The following is a 20,015-nucleotide window of genomic DNA, read 5'->3' on the forward strand; positions in this document are numbered from 1 at the left end:
TATGAATTTTGGATCTTTTGTTATTGTCCCACACATCCCTAAAGCTCTTCGTCTTGGTTCCATCTATTTCCTCTCTGCTGTTCAAATCAGGTAAATTCTGTTGCTCTATCCTCAAGCTCATAAATTCTATCCTCTGTCATCTCCACTCTCCTAAGCCCATTCAGCAAATTTTTTATTTCCATTATTGCATTTTTCAGTTCCATAGTTTTCATTTCTTTCTTTTTTATAACTTCTACAGATCTACCTCAGAGACGTTGCAGGTTTGGTTCCAGACCACTGCAATAGAGCAAATAGCGCAATAAAGTGAGTCAAATAAATTTTCTGGTTTCCTAGTGCATATAAAAGTTATGTTTACATACTGTAGTCTACTACGTGTGCAATGACATTATGTCTAAAAAAACCAATGTACATACCTTAATTTAAAAATACTTTATTTAGCCACCTGGGTGGCTCAGTTGGTTAAGCATCTGACTCTTGATTTCGGCTCAGGTCACGATCTCAGGGTTGGTGAGATCAAGCCCTTTGTCAAGCTCCACACTGTGTGTGGAGCCTACTTAGGATTCTCTCTCTCTCCCTCTGCCCCTCTCCCCACCTCCAAAAAAAAAAAAAAATACTTTATTGCTAAAAACTGCTAACCATCATCTGAGTTTTCAGCCAAGTTGTCATCTTTTCGCTAGTGGAGGGTCTTCAATTTGATATTGGTGGCTGCAGACTGATCAAATCAAGGTGGTGGTTACTAAAGGCTGGGTGGCTGTGGCAATTTCGTAAATAAATGAAGTTAGCTGCATTCAGTTGTCTCTTCCTTTCACAGTTTCTTTGTTCCACGTGATGCTGTTTGATAGCATTTTACCCACAGTAGAACTTCTTTCAAACTTGGGAATCAATCCTCTCAAAACCTCCTGTTGCTTTTTCAAGTTTATGTCATACTCTAAATCCTTTGTTGTCATTTCAATAATCTTCACAGCATCTTCACTAGGAGTAGATTCTATCTCATAAAACCACTTTTCTTTGCCCGTTCATAAGAAGCAACTCCTCATATGTTCAAGTTTTATCATAAGACTGCAACAATTCAGTCATCATCAGGCTCCACTTCTAATTGTATTTCTCTTGCTATTTCTACCACACGTGTAGTTACTTTCTTCACTTAAGTCTTGAACGCCTCAAAGTCATCCACGAAGGTTGGAATCAACTTCTTCCAAATTCCTATTAATGCTGGTATTTTGACCTCTTCAATTGTGAATCCTTTTCAGAAGGTTTTCCATTTTCTTTGCCCAGATCCGACAGAGGAATCACTATCTAAACCAGGTATAGCCTTACAAAATGTACTTATTAAATAATGAGACTTGAAAGTCAAAATTACTCCTTGCTCCATGGGCTACAGAATGGACGTTGTGTTAACAGGCATGAAAATATTAATCTTGTTGTACATCTCCATCAGAGCTCTTGGGTGATCAGGTGCACTGTCAATAAGCATCATATTTGAATCGTTTTTTCCCTGAGGTGGTCTCGAAAGTGGGCTTAAAATGTTCAGTAAACCGTTGCAAACAGATGTGCTTTGTTGTTCCATCTACAGAGCACAGAGTATGTTTAACATAATTCTTAAGGACCCTAGGATTTTCAGAACAGTAAATGAGCACTGGTTTCAATGTCAAGTCACCAGCTGCAGTGAGAAAATCAGTCTATCCTTTGAAGCTTTGAAGCCAGGCACTGAATTCTCTCTGGCCGTGGAAGTCCTGGGTGCCATCTTCTTCCAGTAGAAGGCTGTTTCACCTACACTGAAAATCTGTGGTTTAGTGTAACCATCTTCATTAATTATCTTAGCTTAGATCTTCTGGATAAGTTGCTGCAGCTTCTACATCAGCACTCACTTGCACTTTGATGTTATGGGGATGGCTTCCTTCCTTAAACCTCACGAACCGACCTCTGCTGGCTTCAGACTTTTCTTCTGCAGCTTCCTCACCTCTCTCAGCCTTCCCAGAACTGAAGAGAGCAGGACCGTGCTCTGGATTAGCCTTTGGCTGAAGGGAGTGTTGTGGCTGGTTTGAGCGTCTATCCAGACCACTAAAACTTTCTCCCTAACAGCAATAAAGCTGTCTCACTCTCTTATCATTCATGTTTTCCCTGGAGTAGCACTTTGACATTTCCTTCAAGAACTTTTCCTTTGCATTCACAACTTGGATGTCTGATGCAAGAGGCCTAGCTTTTGACCTATCTCAGCTTTCGACAGGCCTTCCTCTGGAAGCTTACTCATTTCTAGCTTTTCATTTAAAGTGAGAGACATGTGACTATCTCCTAAACACTAAGAGGGCCTTGTAGGGTTGTTAACTGACTGAAGTTCAATACTGGTGCATCTTGGGAAATAAGGAGGCCAAGGAGAAGGGCGAGAGATGGAGGAACTGCTGGTCAGTGGAGCAGTCAGAACACACACGATATTTATTAAGTTCACCATCTTATATGAGCATGATTCATGGTACCCCAGAACAATTACAACAGTAACATCAAAGATCACTGACCACAGATCACCATAACAAGTATAATAATGAAAAAGTTTGAAATATTTTAACAATTACCAAAACATGTTAGAAAAACATGAAGTGAGCAAATGCTGTTGCTAAAACAGTAAAAATAGACTTGCTTGATGCAGGATTGCTACAAACCTTCAATTTGTAAAACAAAAAACAACAACAAAAAAACAAAACCTACCACAGTATCTGTGAGGTGCAATAAAAGGGGTATGCATTTTTGTTATTGTTGAGATTTTCTATTTTATTTGTAATTGCTTGTTAGAATACTGCTTTAAAATTTCTTGTTGGGGGCACCTGGATGGCTCAGTTGGTTAAGCACCCCGACTCTTGATTTCAGCTCAGGTCATGATCTCAGAGCCCCACAACAGGCTCCCTGCTCAGTGGGATACTTGCTTCTCCCTTTCCCTTCTGCTCCTCCCCCATTCCTGCTCTCTCTCTCTCTCTCTCTCTCTCTAAAAAAGAAAGAAATAAAATCTTAAGAAAAAATTTCTTGTCAGGTAATTCCAAATTTGATTCATCTTGGTGTTAAGCATTGATTGTTTTTTCTCATTCAAGTTGTGATTTTCCTGGTTCTTGGTATGAAAAGTGATTTTTTATTTTATCATCAACATTTTGGTTATTATCCTAGAAGACGCTGGGTCCTATTTAAATCTTTTGTATTAGGAGGTGGTCTCTTTGTTTAGATTTAGCAACAAGTCCTGGTCTACTTTTTCAGGCCGTGGTTCTAATGCCAATTTAGTCTTCAGGGCATTCACAGTGGTATTTTAGTCTGCTTGATTGTTTTCTGGTGCCACTAGGGTTCCCACCGGTCCTTGCCGGTACCTCTGTGGGTGAGGAGATGGGAGGAATTTCAACACATTGAGCCACCTGGTACCTCTCGGTGGGGCAAGAGAGTCTCCAGACCACAGGGACAAAGAGCACCTTCTGGACTAGACACATGTGGCCATATCCCCTCTGCCAGGCCCCCGGGCCACCCAGTCTCTCACTGGGTAAGGGGAGTCTCCTGCTCAGTAGGGAATGAGAATTCCTCCCTTGACCTCTTGTCAGTGGAGTTCCTGATCAGTTTTCCCTTGCTAGAGCAACTAGACTCACTTGGTGTTATTGGCAGGACTCTCATTTAATCTTGGGGAAGGAATGAGCCCACCTGAATCACCTTTTGCTGTTAGGCAGGAGTTATAAGAAACCTCATCACTATAGTTTTTCTCCATTACTGGGGTCCCTAACCAGTCCACCCTCCTCTTTCCATTTTTCAGAATTCTCCTTTGGTTGCCTCTTGTTACTTCCAGAGTTAATAGTTATACTTAGTGGAGAGGAGCAGGGAGAATTAAAGCTGATGATACATGCAGAGCACATAGTGCAATGTATAGTACATAGAGGTAAAGTACAGTAAGTAGTACAATTATTAATATTATGGAAAGTGATGAAATAAAAATACAGATAAAGTGGCATCAGAGTTCAAAGAAGATACATAAACTTTAATCCGAATGGTTAACAGAAATTTTATGGAAGGGATAGCATTTGAGCTGAGATATTAATTTGGTAGGATTTTATTTATAAAGATTAGGGAGAAATAATTCTTTTACAATAAAACTAAAAATGTATTTGGGGAAGCTCATCAAGAAAGAATGCACATAAAGGTACAAAAGCAGTAAAATAGCAAAGTTACAGGGAACATAAAATTACTGCAGTACAGGCTTCATTTTTTTTTTTTTTAAAGCGCACTGGAAAATAAGGTTGGAGAGGCATGTTGGGACCAAATTTTTGAGAACATAAGATTCCAGGCTAACGGATATGAGCAAGGGAGAATCACAGATTCTGAGCAGGTTAAAGAGGAAGAGTAAAGGGAGGAAAGAGGGAAGTAACGGAGGGCACTGAAATGTTAGAGAAGGTGAAAAAACAATTTTTATGTTAAGAACTGACAGAGATATGGGAAAAGAGCATTCCAGCAGGGAGACCAGCAAGTGTGAAGACCCAGAGGCCCAGTCTGCCCAGCTTGTTTGAGGAATAACAAGGAGGCCCAAGTAACTGGAGCAGAGTAAATGAAGGAGAAATTAGTACAACACGAGGTCAGAGAAGTAAATGGGAATAAAGTGAGGGACCATATTGTGTAAGGTCACTTAGGTCCATGATAAGGACTTCAACTTTTATTCTGGGTGAGGGGAGTGTAGTAAGCAAGAGTGACAAATTTTTAAATCTGAACTTAAATTCCTATTTCCCATTGGCTCATATGTGGCAAACCTTGTTTTTGTCCAGAGAGCTAAGAATAGATTCCGCATTTTAAAGGATGACTGAAGAGGAGGTGGAGGGAGGTGGCTGTGTATCACCTGCAAATGCTAAAATATTTATTATCTGGCCCTTTATAGAAAAAACTGTGCTAAATCCTGTCTTACACTATAATTTCAGAGATACTTAGAATTCATTATTATATATTAATATAATATTAGCTCACATTTTTATTGAGTGCTACTAACCCACCAGGCACTTGTTGTTGTTGCTGTTATCATAATTAGCCCTCTGAGGAAAGTGGTATTATTCTCAACGTATAGATGACGAAATAGGTTCAGAGTGACTTAAGAGGCTTGCCTTAGTTTTCAACAAGGAGGTTGTTATCAAACCAACTCTTCTGCCTAGAATAACTAGTCTAGAAAAGCTGAAATAAAATAAAAATAGCACCCATTTCAAGGCATCAGAGAACAGTCAAGCAGCCGGGCCTTGAAAGAACAAGAACTCAGAGTTAATAAATTAAAAGGAATCCACCATACTGTGCTACTTTTCCCCTCAAGTACTCTGCTGTGGACTCATAACTGGCCGGGGCAGAGAGGGTATGACACAGAGCAGTTAAGAGCCTAGGAAACAGCGGAGCTTTCTGTAGTTACAGGAGGCTGGAAGACCAAAACGTCAGGGTTATCAAGACAGGCAGGGCTTTAAAGGCTAAGCAAGATCTCAGAGAAAAGAAAAACCAGCAAGCTTGACTTCAGAGCTGCTTGCCCCTAAAGGCATTTGCCAATCTGCAAACAGTGGCTGAGATGGAGAAAGCTAGCAAAAATTGTCAAACAGATTTCTATTTGAAAGTAAAATAGAGCTTCAGCAGTCTCAGCTGGAGAGAACAACAACAAAAAAAGGAGTTCCTATAAAGCACTACTAACCAAACTGTTATAAGAAGAGAGAGAAAACCGGAACAAGCCTAAAACTATTGAAGAAACTGAATCCATAATTTAACATTTGCTCATAAAAAAAGCTCCAAACTGGGGCGCCTGGGTGGCTCAGTCCTTAAGCATTTGCCGTCGGCTCAGGTCATGATCCCGGGGTCCTGGGATGGAGCCCCGCATTGGGCTCCCTGTTCAGCAGGAAGCCTGCTTCTCCCTCTCTCACTCCCCCTGCTTGTGTTCCCTCTCTCGCTGTGTCTCTGTCAAATAAATAAATAAAATCTTTAAATTAAAAAAAAAAAAAAAGCTCCAAACCGAGATGGCTTCACCACAGCATTCTTTCAAACATTAAAGAAAGAATACCAATCTTACCAAATGTTTCTAGATAGTAGAAAGAGAGTGAATATCCCACTTTATTTTATGAGGCCACTATAAGCTTTATACCAAAAACATGCCAAGAACATTATGAAAAACAAGGCCAATTTTCTCATAAACATGGATTCAAAATTCCAAAACAAAAAATAAAATCCAGTGGTACATATATATATTATATATATACATATTTTTTAAATATCGAGCCCCGTGGCAGGCTCTATGCTCAGTGATGAGTCTGCTTGAGTTTCTCTCTCCATCTCCCTCTGTACCCCCAGCCCCCGCCCCTGTGCCCACGTGCATGCACCTTCTGTCTCTCGCTCAAATAAATAAATCTTTAAAAAAAAAAAAAAAAAAAGAAAGAAAGAAAAAGAGGTGAATGAAAAGAGGGAGGTTAGGTGAGCTAAAAAGGGAGGTAGGTGCCTGATATCACAGATCAGTCTGACTACCAGTCTGTGCTCTTAACCATTACTGCTTATTTATCTTTAGATTTTACTAATAATTTAAATACTCTTTTAATTGGAAACTGAGGATCTTGGTGAGTATGACTGATGAGAAAGTCCTTGTGCAGGTCAAAGAACCAGCCTTTTTTGGGTCAGAAGTGGGCTTCTTGATTTTATCTGACTGCAATGGTTATGTTTTTTATTCACCAAAACCCAGAGAATATTTTGTTCTTATGGGCTGTTGTGGCTCTTCCATTCACACCTTAAAAACAAAACTCACTGAAAGGAATATTCATTTTTCAAAAATTGGGATAGAGACAACTAACTACATAAATCTAATAAACAGGTGTAATGTTTCTGTACATATAAAGGACAGAGATTTGATATTTATTAATGTTTATCTATTAGTGAAAACCATCAGGTTTCAAACCAGCATATTATAACCTAATTATAATAAATATATTTTATATTACAAATAATTATATTTATATATTTTATCTATTTTGTTAATATTTATGTTATATACCTATATATAACTTATAATTATTATAATATATATTTTTTAGACTAGAATACACAAACACACATTTCAATACAATGGGAAAATGGGAAAAGATCTGCAAAGATATACATCAAAAGTTAACATAATTAACATAGTTATTGCTTAATATTTAGGAGTGATTTTTCTTTTTTCTCTTATACTTCTATTTTCAATTCTTCTGACATAAATATATATTACTTAAGTGATCAAAAAAGCTTAAAAGTATATATTACTTAATTCCATTTATATATATAAAGTTCATAAATAAGCCAAATTAATTGCTGGAAGTCAGTGATGTGGAAAACAAAGGCAGAGGAAAAAATATTAAATTTCCTTACTACCTACAGCCTGCTGACAAGTCCTTGAAACAGGCCAAGTGACATTCCTCCAGAGACTCAACTGACTAATACTTTACTAAGGGCAAAAGGCAATCCTAGCTGACCCCCTTCCCCCGCCCCCACCAGGATCCTATAAGTCTACTTTAACATATAAAAATTCCTTTTGAGGGGGGCGCCTGGGTGGCTCAGTTGTTAAGCGTCTGCCTTCAGCTCAGCTCGTGACCCCAGGGTCCTGGGAAGGAGCCCTGCATCAGCTCCCTGCTCAGCGGGGAGGCTGCTTCTCCCTCTCCCTCTGCCCTCCCCCCCCATCATGTTCTCTTTCTCTCAAATAAATATCCTTAAAAAAAATAAAAAATATATAAAAAAATAAGTAAAAATAAAAAATAACAAAATGTCAAAAGTTTTATTTCAGTATACCTGAGACTAACATTACGTGTCAACTATACTTCAATTTTAAAAAGTTTCATTACCGACATTATTAGTGATATTCACTATATTTACCTGATAATGAGGTTTATACCACTGCTTTAAGTCCCAATCCCAAAGAATCATCTGGGAAAGAAAAAAAAAATACATTTAGTTATAAACCAGAAATAAACAGATATATGTGAAGACAAAATGGAACATCTTCAATTACAGATACCTAAGACAGCTTACAGTTGGGGAGAACAATTGGGGATGTGAGAATAAAATTATCTATAGAGAGAATATTCCATAAATTATACACTCTGTGACTGGGAAACCAAGAAAACTGTCAGAATAAAGTCACTATAATAAGATATATTAACCTTCAAAATACCCATTACCACAAAAAGGAAAACACAAATCAAAGTAACACCCAGTTACTAAGAATCCAAGAACAATCACAGATCATCAGACACCCCCCGCCCCCATGAGGAGGGTCATCACTCATCATTCTACACCAATGGGTGGTGCTATTTCCTTACTAATAAGGCAGCTCTCTCAAAGCGGTAAAAAGCTCGTCCTCGGGGTTCGATGAAGTCGAACTCAGAAGCAACACCCCACCCTTCCGATGTGCGGATAATCAGTGACCGCCTCCCTGCCTGCTCCCTTGTGGGCTATACCCGTGACAACTGCTCAGCCCCAGACCGGGGTTTTCCTGTCCGTTTTTCTCCCCAGCAAGCTTTCTGGCCACTTTTTCCAATAGTCATTACGCTCAAGAAGAAAACATTAGCTTTAATTCTAGCAATCCGTAACTGCTATCCATAATTAATCCTAAATTTCTCTTAAGTTTACGTAACAAATAGGTCTCCTTTTGCCAAATAAAACTGATTACAACGGCAATTTTCTACATAGCTTTGAACCCTAGTCTCTAATTTAAATCTAGTTAATTTGTAAAATAATCACCTGATTTCTATATACTGAACAATTCTTTTTTTTTTTTCAAGTAAATTCTACCCCCCACGGGGGGGCTCAACTCACAACCCCAAGATCAGTAGTCTCTGGACTGAACCACCCAGCCTCACCCGAATAGCGACCTATTTGTGTTGCTTTTTATTCTTGGTTTTCTGTCTTCTGTGTGCAAAAGATCTTAAAGTGTTATCCACTCTATCATTGGTCCAATATTTTACCAGGAGTTGGCATATCTTTTCTGTAGAGGGACAGATAGTAAATATTTTAGGCTTTACAAGCCATCTAAGGTCACTGCGACATAATCTTTTTGTTTGTTTTACAACGCTTTAAAATGCAAAAACATTCTTAGCTGGAGAGCCTTAAAAAACAGGCTTGCAGACTGGATTTGGTCAGTGGGCTATATAGTTTGCTGACCCCTCTTTTAGATGATATACCCACTCTGAATCACTCAAAAAGTTGTCAGTTGTCATTATCACTATCTCCTTGTCAACATCCTTGCAGAAAGTCATCTCTTGCCAGTGAAAAGAAACCTATTTCTTCCCAAAAAATATCCAGACATACTATAACTAAGTCTAAAACTCATGCACCAGTAGCCACAGAATGGCTATGGTATAACTAACTACATGCAAAGTACTTCATGAATATTAGCAGACTCATTAAATATATGCAGTATTTTATATGGCCCTAAGTAATCCTGACATAATTATTTAAGGTTGCAATTTGACCAGCATACATCTAGATTCTAGAGACATTAATTAATGCAGATTAAGATGTTAATTACTTTTTCAGAACACTCATATTAAGAGTAACATAACTTGGGGCGCCTGGGTGGCTCAGTTGGTTAAACAGCCGAGTCTTGATTTCAGCTCAGGTCATGATCTCAGGATTCTGGGATTGAGCCCTGCGTGGGGCTCTCAACTCAACTGGGAGTCTGCTTGTCCCTCTCCCTCTACCACTGTCCACCCCATTCTCTCTCTCTCTCCCTCTCTAAAATAAATAAATCTTTTTTTTTAAAGAGTAACATGACTTAAATCCCTAAGTTTCTTTTATATTTGGTATTGCTATGCTCCACTGACTGAGCCACCCAGGTGCCCCTACAATTGGTATTTTAGACCCAACTGCAATACTTTACTTCCGTCCTTAACTTAGCCTGCCCAAGTTTTCTTTTGAGATTGAGGATGTCCACTAGCCTTTTCACCATTCCTCTCATCATTTGTAAATCTGAGGTTTTCTTAAGTGACCAATAAAAGCAGAGAATAGATAGGCGTGAAGTCAGAGCCACATGATGGGTCACCAAAAATTACTTAGGAGATAGGCATCAATTCACTAATTTGCATTCTAAATCTACAAACTTGCCTAACTGTACTGTCCTCCAATCCATACTTCCACATTTCTTCTACAAAGTATGCCATCAAACACTGACAAATGCCTATTCCTCACTTTCCCAATTCATGAGTCTAAGTAGAAACTGATCTTTTCCTAAGTCAAGCACATTTTCAGCAGGACAGTTTCTTAGCACTGAGTCTTCCTTGCTCCCCACTTCATCATCCATCTGACAATTAAATACTATCATTTTAAATGCTCGTACTCTAATGCCAGAACCGTATCTGTGTTCATATCATGCATTCTGAAGGTAGTCCTACCACTCCCAAGCAGGTGAAATTGGTTCTTAGGAGACAAAAAAAAAAATATATTAAAAACAGTAAAATGGTTGTAGCCCTCCAAATGCCACAGTACATAAACAGAGAGACTGTTGATCTACAGTAGTAAATTTCATAGAAGGGGAGGAATGATTAGAGGGAAAAAAAATGTCTAAAACAGCTCCTTAAGGGAATGATAATGAAAATAAGTTTGAGAAATACTGATATAAAGTAGTCTGGCTTCTTGCTCGCATCTGAGAGAGACAGTGCTGAGGGGGCCACTCAGAAGCTGCGGCCTTGACACGGGTAACATTCATCCTATTCTAACTGCTCTTGGGGGTCTTTGTCTGAAACCCCCTGCATGTTAGGGACTGAGAAAAGATACAGCAAAAGTCACAAACTGCTAGTAGATCGTCTTCTGTTTAATCTGAACAACTAGCGATTAGTGATTCTGAGAGAACAAAATTTTTGCCTAAGTGGCAGAAGATGTATGATCCAGGAATTCTGCAGCTAGGTATATATTAAAGCATTGTTATTCCAAGTGTGCTCTACCGTAAGATAAAGAAAGAAATTAAGGGTACATGTTTAGAAATTTTTATAGCAATTGAACATTGCTGAAACATTTTTAGTGTATTTTATAAAATCATTAATCCACAACAGATTAGGAGAAATATCTTTCCAAAACTTGGACTCTGCTATACAATTTAACCTAACCGCACATAGCTGCACTGTTTGGGGTAGCAAGCAAACTAGATATAACCCAAATGTCTATCCATAACAAAATGCAGAAACTTGGGTATACTCATACCATGGAATACAAAGGTGAAAATAAATGAAGTGCAGTTACACACTATATAAATAAATTCCAGGAACATAAGATTGAATAAGAAAAGTCACAGAAGAATACATACAGTACAATTTCATACATGTGAAATATACTGAAATATACATTTTAGGAATATAAACATATGGGAAACTATAAGAAATTCAGGACAGTAATTGTTTCTAAGGGAGAAGAGCAGGAAACTGGATCTGGGAGTGGCATATAGGGAACTTCAAAGTTAGGGTATGTTCAAAATTAATAGTAATGGAGAGTAGCTGGTGTTTGTTATCTTTCATTTAAACTTTATGCATATTTTACAAGTATTTATGAAGCTTTACTTAAAAATTAAGAATTTAGGAAGGGAAAGAAATGAAGACAGTGACTAGTGAAAACTCTTGAGAAATTGTGCTGTAAATGTCAAGAATGAAATGGGGTAATAGTTGGAAAAGAATATGGGGATTAATACTTTTTGTCGTTGTGACATGGTTAACAAAAGCTCTAGGTCTAGGGGCACCTGGATGGCTCAGTTGGTTAGGCATCTGCCTTCGGCCCAGGTCATGATCCCAGGGTCCTGGGATCGAGCCCCACATGGGGCTCCCTGCTTGGCGGGAAGCCTGCTTCTCCCTCTCGCACTCCCCCTGCTTGTGTTCTTTCTCTAGCTGTCTCTCTCTCTGTGTCAGTTAAATAAATAAATAAAATCTTAAAAAAAAAAACACAAAACCTCTAGGTCTAGAGATTGTTCCTGATAGGAATGATCCAGGACAGTAGGCGAACTAATAATACAACATAGATTGAGAGATATTCAAAAATAATGAAAGTCTTAAGGAAAATACTGTTCAATGGCTCTATAATATTAGGACTTAGATAAAATTTAAACTAGGAAACAAACATAATAATCCATTATTAGCCATTATTTATCAGATTATGATTTATAAATCACTTGTTGTTCATCAGTGGTCTGGAATAGTTAGAGGGAAAAAGGAATCTATGTAGTTTACATATATTTCAAAATTATGAAATATGAGATTAATTCTGATTTCCACAGAAATCTCACCATCTTCATCATAATAACTATTATATTCTTAAAAGCTAGGCAGGTGCCCTACGACCTATGTTATTCTTTACAAATCATCTTAACGGAAGTATTTTTATGTCATTGAAATATTATTGTTTATATCTATTAAATTTGTATTCTTTTCCTAGTGTTGCACTATATCTCCAATCAAAAAAAGAAGTGGCTCACAGTTGGTTTCCTAAAGCTTAAGGTGTTGATAAAAACAGAAACATAAATAACTCAGAATAAATGCTAAGCCTAGCTCAAGAACAAGACTCTAGGGGCGCCTGGGTGGCCCAGATGGTTGGGCGTCTGCCTTCCGCTCAGGTCATGATCTCCAGGTCCCGGGAGAGAGCCCCAAGTTGGGCTCCCAGCTCAGCAGGGAGTCTGCTTCTCTCTCTCCCTCTGCCTCTCCCCCTGCTCCTCTCTCTCCCTCTGCCTCTCCCCCTGCTCGTGCTCTCCCAAATGAATAAAGAAAATCTTAAAAAAAAAAAAAGACTCTAATGCAAATGGAGTACAAATCTAATGCAAATACCACACAAATCCACAAAAATGAAAATATTACTTAAGACATAACAACAGTGACTCTCTAAAAGCTAATTTTTTTTAGACTTGTAATTTATTTACCCTATATTCTTCCGCATGTTTTCCACTTTGAAACTTTATCAAATAATGATAATAGGAAGCAATGGAAATTTTTCGGACATATTCAAACAAAACATAAAAATCTTTTTGGTAAACCAATAGAATTTCTCTAGAACAAGAACATAATGCTTTCTTATATGAATCTGAGGATTTTCATTCTTAAAACAGAAGAGACAAAAATTATAGAGGCACCATCCAGAATCCGTGCTCCTCACTGCAAACACATATATTAAAAAAAAAAAAAAAGATAAACTATAGCCGAGAGACTTGTAAAACCAGACACACAGATGATAAGCATTATGCTGGAAGAGAGAACAGATCAAATAATTTCCAACATATACTTACCAAATGACACCTTGGGGCATCACAGAATTGAAAAGGCATATGATGCAAAAGAGTAATTACTGCCACATTTGCATACAGCAGATATTTCACTTTATTGCTGGATAAATGCACTCATGTGCTAAGTCTGAATCAACTCTTGTTATGTATGTGCAATACTTATGAGGAAGGGTGGTAGACAAGTTTTTATGTGTCTATCACTGAAAACCCATACTACAAGGGTATTTTTCCCCCCCCTATTTAATGATTATTTTGTGAACTCTGACAGAAACTGAGAAATGTATGTTAGAACATGTTCTGAGAGAATCAGTTATCTGTACAGCAAGGAGAAGTCTTGCTAAACAATGAGAATATCTCCTAACTGCAAGTTTATACACTACCTTATTCACAGAAAACAGCTGGTGGTTGAAACACATATGCTGGTCATAATTCAGCGTTTAAGAAATAGCATAAATGTAACTGCACTCAATTTTTGGCCACAGAGTATACATCCTTTCAGTGTGTTGTGGAAAATAGAGCAAATATAAAAATATTAAAAAACAAATATAAAATATAAACATAAATAGCAAATATAATAGAAGCATTTTCTTCAATAAAATGCATAGAACATCTATTTCTCAAGCTTTTAAAGATTTGTTTTTGAGAGAGAGACAGGAGGGAGAGGGGGAATCTCCAGCAGACTCCCAGCTAAGCATGGAGCCTGATGTGGGGCTCAATCCCACGACCCTGAGATCATGTCCCCCAGCTAAAATCAGGAATTGAGTACTTAGCCAACTGAGACAACCAGGCACCCCTATTTCTCAAGCTTTTAAGTATAAGAGCCATTAAATTAGCAACTGACACAGCTCTGAAAATAATCTTCAGTGAGAAATCTCTTTATAACTACAGGATCCATGTTGAATCTGAGTATTCAGAACAAATAGCCAAAAACACTTGCTGCCTTTCATTGCCCAATTATGATTTTGCTTGGATTTTTCTATTTTAAGAGAAATAGAGAAAAGAAAAGAATTAGGTTGGATATAGAATGAACCTACAACACACAACCTATTTATTCTCATCAGTGAGCTACAACAGAGATACCCTTAATGTTGCAAACAATGTTCACTCTCATATAGATTTTTTTAATTTTTAAGAATTATAATGAATAATTTTTATACATTTGTCTAAAATTGTCAGGTGCCTACCATGCATACTGAATACACAGTATATGGTATATGGATACTAAAAGTTGAAGAAAAATTGGCAGAAACATTCTTTCCTCCCATATACTAATAAATAGTTCTTTTAAAGTCTTACTTCCAAGCAAACAGTATATGTCCTATATATAATGTTGTTCCCAAGTCAGCAAAACTTTAGGCATCTAAACTTAAGTACCAATACCAAAGTAGATTCTGTAAATAATTTAAATTAGCTAAATTTCTAATCACCACAGAAAAAGAAGTTATGGTGGGTATGGTATGTTTTCAGAATATGGTTCTACTATATTAGAAGACACCATTTAATGAAAGTATGAAATTTTAATTGCGGTTTTAGGAGCTTCCAATATTTATTATGTTTCCTTCTCAGCTCATATACAGTATCAGAAATTATATATTTTCAAACACTGTGGTTATCTGTTCAAAACTAATTTTAAAAACAGCTTTCTAAGTAGCATATGAGGTATATACTACCAAGAAAAAAATTTTTTTAGTGGATTTGATAAAGTGAACCCAAGACTGTGCCTTCATATAAATTCAACTCTGTGGTTAAAAAAAGTTGAATCTTGATAAGTTTCTGTTTGAATGTGTTTATAAGTCCAACATGCTTTACAGAGCTCTACAAAACCACCAATACCACAGCGAAACATCAGCAGCACAACCAGAGATGTTATCAGGTTCTATTACGTCAATGAGGTTTTATTTCATTGTTCCCTATGTAGCCAAAAAGAAAAACATATATGTGCCTTCAAGTCAAACTCACGGAACTGTTACACTTCGTGAAATTCAAAAAATATTTGTTATGGTACAGCTGTGAATTAACTGTTACAATACCCTTTATTCTCATATTTCTTAATGACACTTTACTTGAGCTTTGTGTGTATACATTTATGCTAATGGAACTGACTGAATTTCAGTATTTCCCACTTATTCTATTTCTATGCCTTCCAACGTAGGCCCAATAAAGAAACCATTTCACTCTATGATTGTGTTTCTTGAACATAAACCAAAAACATAAATGGATAGCCAAAGTGCTAAACTAACTAAAACTGTACTTTCTAACAGTCTAAAGTGTAAAGATAGTATCCTTGACCCCTGCGTGACAAGGAAGGGCCCCAGACAGAAGTGAGAAGCAGAAAAAAGGTGTGTATGTGTGTGTATATAGGGAAGGTGGTGGGAGGCGTAGTATTACTTGGATACTGCTCCTACTAATCCAACAAATCATATGATTATGGTACCTTAGACTGTATGCTATGTACCAGCACTATGTTAGACACTTAATACATACTCTCTCCTTTAATCTTTACTAGAATTCTCTGTGGTAAGCCTTATTTCCCCATTTTACAGATGACACAACAGAGACTAAGAAAGGTTACGTAACCTGCCCAAAGTCACATGACTAGTAAGTGGCAGAGACAGAAACTGAAGTGGGCTCTAACTCCAAAGCTTTAAGGATTCTTAACCATGATGCCACACCATCTTATTATCATTTACTAAACACTGTTATGTGCTAGCAATGTGCCAGGCACTCAGCAGCCATGTAAAATCACAATTTTGCAAGTCCCTCCATTTTCTATATGGAGAAGTTGAGGCTTGGTGACTATATTAATAATTCTGCATTTGCCTCCCAGATTCCTTCTCTGCCCTTCCCTGGTTCCTAGGGAGGCTGATCTGCATATTCTGCATCACCTAAGCTCCCATGAAGCTGGTTTCTGCCTAGGCTGGGATCCACCAACAGGAAACTGGAATCTGAGAGGAAAGAGAAATCAAGGTTCTTTTCTGTTGCCTACGTATGCACCATTGTCCCTGGCAATAGCTGTCCCCCCTCCCACTCCCCGTGACTACAGCTCTTACCAGATGGCCTTCCCTTCACAGCTGAAGCTGTGACTCTGAGAACACCATTTCCACCCCTGTTCCTGCAGCCCCAGGGGAGGTAATAGCTTTTTCGGGTTGATAGTCTCTAACGATCTCTCATCCATTCTCTTAGCCCTGGTCATTCTCTCAAAGTTGATTCATCATTAAAATCTTTTTATCTGAACCACCTTGAAATGAATTCTATTTCTGCGCCCCCTAAATAGTACAGGGATGGTGTAATTAAGTTCACATGTCAGCTAGTAAATCAGAGCTAGAATCTGAACTCAAATTTTATCTCTCTCCAATTTTATCCCCTTTCTACTACGCTAAAAGGATAATTATTCAAGCTTATTATGAGACCCTTCTTTTCCCAAAGACCCTGTTCTTATTTATCAAGTCACCCTGTAAAATCTGATCCCACCTTCCATGCATTTCATGCAGTTACTACAGATGGACTTTCTGGGCTCTAGTCAATGGCCAGTTTTTCCATAAACATACTAGATCCCATCCCATGTTGCCTACTTGAAGATAGCCACAAACTACTCTTTCCCTCTCTCCTACATCATTTTCTCTCTCTCTCCAAAATCATCCCTATTAGATTATAAACATGCTACAATTTCTCATATCTCACCTACACACACCTTCTCGGGATCAATTTACACCCAGCCACTGTCCCATTTCTTTGCCCCCCTTTACAGCAAAATTCCGCAAAAGAGTGATGTTTGCCTGTTGTTTCCAATTCCTCCCCTATAATTCTCTCTTAAGAGGACCTGATCTAGCTACACTGGTTTTTTTACTGGTCCTTGAACATGCCAGGCAAGTACCAATAAAATTCACTCCCCTTTCCTTTTTCTTAATAAATTCAAAAGGAAATAAATTATATAATACTGTAGTATAAGGTGTGATTTTCTGAAGCTGGAATGGTAATTCAGATTTTATAAAGTAGCACCTGAAATACAAGTTTCACTTTTTTCCTGTCAAGAGTACAAAAACCGGAGACAAAGACATTTAAAGGGACAGGAATAAACATAGGCTGGGTGAGTATAATACAAAAGTACTGAAGTCATACATTGTTTGAAATACACAGAGCTTTAACCTGTGAAAGTACCAATTACTTAAATCTCTACATCCTACTGATAAACTAATAAGCCCTTAAAATTTTTGTTCATTAGTTCTTAGGGGGACTATTTTGTTTTTATCATTTGATGCTCTGAAACAGAGTAAAATACCTTTATGTAAACCTCACAATTTTTCATAATCATTTAAAAGTTACAGAACAGTTCCACATACCATGGCCTAATTAGTGTGCTGAGGGAATTCAAGCAGAGAGAGCCATTTTCTAAGTATAATACGTAATAGCTTCAATTTTACCAGTGTTCTTAATCTCTTATTCTCTCTACAGGTTTTCAAAGTTTTACCTACCTGCTCTTCCTCCGGACCTCCTATGTCTTTCTGGATATCTATATATCTTGGTGCATGCCTCAACTGCTTTCTCTAGCCTATGACTGAACAAAATTTTTTCTCCACCCCTGACACAGACTCTACATTCTCACCAAAGGATATACATTCTGGGGATAATGTGCCAAAAATAACTGGAAAAATTGGAATTGTAAACCTTTAAAGAAAATAATTTCTATTTTCCCCCTACTGTAAATAAATGTCTTCCTTTTAAGTTACAATGTGATTTTTAGTATAATTTAAGCAAATAAGAGGATTAAATTAAAAACAGCTAATATTTTTTAAAACCTTACTAAAACACTTGAAGAATTCAGGATTGCATAAGGCATATCCTAATAAATATTCTAGAATTCTAAGTGTGGTTTATGAACAAGACTAAAACAGGAAAAAAATGGCTCCTCACTTCGATGACAAAAATATGCTACAAACTTGATCCTGGGTCTGGAAAGAAAATCAGGAGATCACAAGGGCCTTCTGGGGGGATGTGAGATCAACCTACGATGGTGGTCTTAGAACCAAATCTAAAGACACCCTCCATCTCTAAATACAGTAACAGGTAGACTGATGCTAGAGCCCAGGCTTTCAGACACTATATTATACTGCTTCCTACCTACTTATGACTCAAACAGAGGAGTCTTGGTTGCTCTTTTCCTTTCAATCAACTCTATAGGGCTCACACAACTAAAAGATCCACAAATCACAGACATTCAAGTAAAAGAAAGGAACTAGCTGGTCCTACAGACAGGCACACCCTCTGACCAACAAAGCAAATACAACATGTATTTCTTCTCTGGCTGCCCTTTAAAATTTGTCTGGGGACAGATAAATTATAGTTTAAAGTTAAGAATGGTGAGCCAACCAAGACACAGGCAGTACTGGTGAAATAGTTACATATATGTATTGAGGGAAAAAAATAACACATGCAAAATCTGCTGGAAATCCCTTTGTTCAGGAATTCTGCTCTTTGGCTCTTTTGTATCTATGTCTCCTCTAATATGTTTACAGAGACACATAATCTTTGTATGCCCAAATAATACAATGGAGAGTCCTAATGGTATTTTACCATGGGCAGAGATTATAAATATATTTCATCATCAATGTGTAATCTCTGCCTCAAAAGCAATACTGAAGAGGATTGGAATACTCTTTTAGAAAAAAGAGGAAAAAGCTAGAAATTCCTTTCAAGGGCTCAACTCTAGGCTTTGTTACCTCTTTGCAGTCTACCCATCCTACCCTGCCTTTGATTATTAGAACTATCAAAGCCAGCTGTGGGCCCAGGACCATTCTGGCTGTTGAAGTTTCCCATTTTCAAACATGCGTTCTGTCCAATCCATCTTTGGAGAGAGGGTGGGAAGCCCTGTAAGTAATATCTAAATATTGTTTGGGTCATGCATTTGAAAGAGAACAGATAGGGGTGCCTGGGTGGCTCGGTCGTTAAGCGTCTGCCTTCAGCTCAGGTCATGGTCCCAGGGTCCTGGGATCGAGCCCCACATTGGGCTCCCTGCTCCGCGGGAAGCCTGCTTCTCCCTCTCCCACTCCCCCTGCTTGTGTTCCCTCTCTCACTGTGTCTCTCTCTCTCTCTGTCAAATAAATAAATAAATAAAATCTTTAAAAAAAAAAAAAAAAGAACAAATGGTCAGTCTCAGTCTTTCAGTGTCCTCGAATTTCTGTCTCATTGCAACTAAAACAAAAGTAAAACCTAGTTAAAAGACAAGAGGCATCATATGCAAACCATATGGTCTGGCAAACCATCTGCAACAAAAGAGAATAAAAACATGTATGTCCATTATGGTAGGGGGTCTGTTGGGAGCTTTATATACATTATTACAGTCAACCTTCATATTCATCCTGTGAGATCAGTATTTTTTTAAATGTATAATGAAAGTTATATTTAAAAACTTGTTGAATGAATTACTCATTTTAAAAATTCCTCTTCTTCCTCATATCAATCTAATTCAATCTAGATATTTCTGATTTTGTCATCACTATATTTTTTACATTTTTATTACATCAAGCCTGGATCACTTACAACAACTTCCAATCAATTTTCCTCTCTGACAATTACATCTACTTTATACAATAAAATCAATCTTCAAAACCATTTGTATCATGTTACTATCCTATTATAAATATTGAAAGTATATTTAAGCTGAAGGGAATTTAGAAGTCAACAATTCCAATATTCTCATTTTATAGATAAAACAAGGACGAGAGGGTGCCTGGGTGGCTCAGTTGGTTGAGCGACTGCCTTCGGCTCAGGTCAT

At 37.7% G+C, this 20,015-nt stretch overlaps 1 protein-coding gene across 3 annotated transcripts in view; it reads right to left on the bottom strand.

Annotated features, from left to right (window-relative positions):
• The window catches only part of PDE3B (phosphodiesterase 3B), a 164,475-nt gene that overhangs the window by 56,498 nt on the left and 87,962 nt on the right, over positions 1-20,015 (bottom strand). For all 3 annotated transcript variants that reach the window (XM_025894187.2, XM_025894186.2, XM_073882872.1), the window contains exon 2: positions 7,867-7,917. In XM_025894187.2, coding sequence (XP_025749972.2) covers positions 7,867-7,917 — 51 coding nt within the window. The remainder of the gene's footprint in view (positions 1-7,866; positions 7,918-20,015) is intronic.

This window comes from Callorhinus ursinus, unplaced genomic scaffold, assembly GCF_003265705.2.
Source record: "Callorhinus ursinus isolate GAN/ISIS: 27379988/994484 unplaced genomic scaffold, GSC_fseal_2.0 scaffold49, whole genome shotgun sequence".
Taxonomy (NCBI): domain Eukaryota; kingdom Metazoa; phylum Chordata; class Mammalia; order Carnivora; family Otariidae; genus Callorhinus; species Callorhinus ursinus.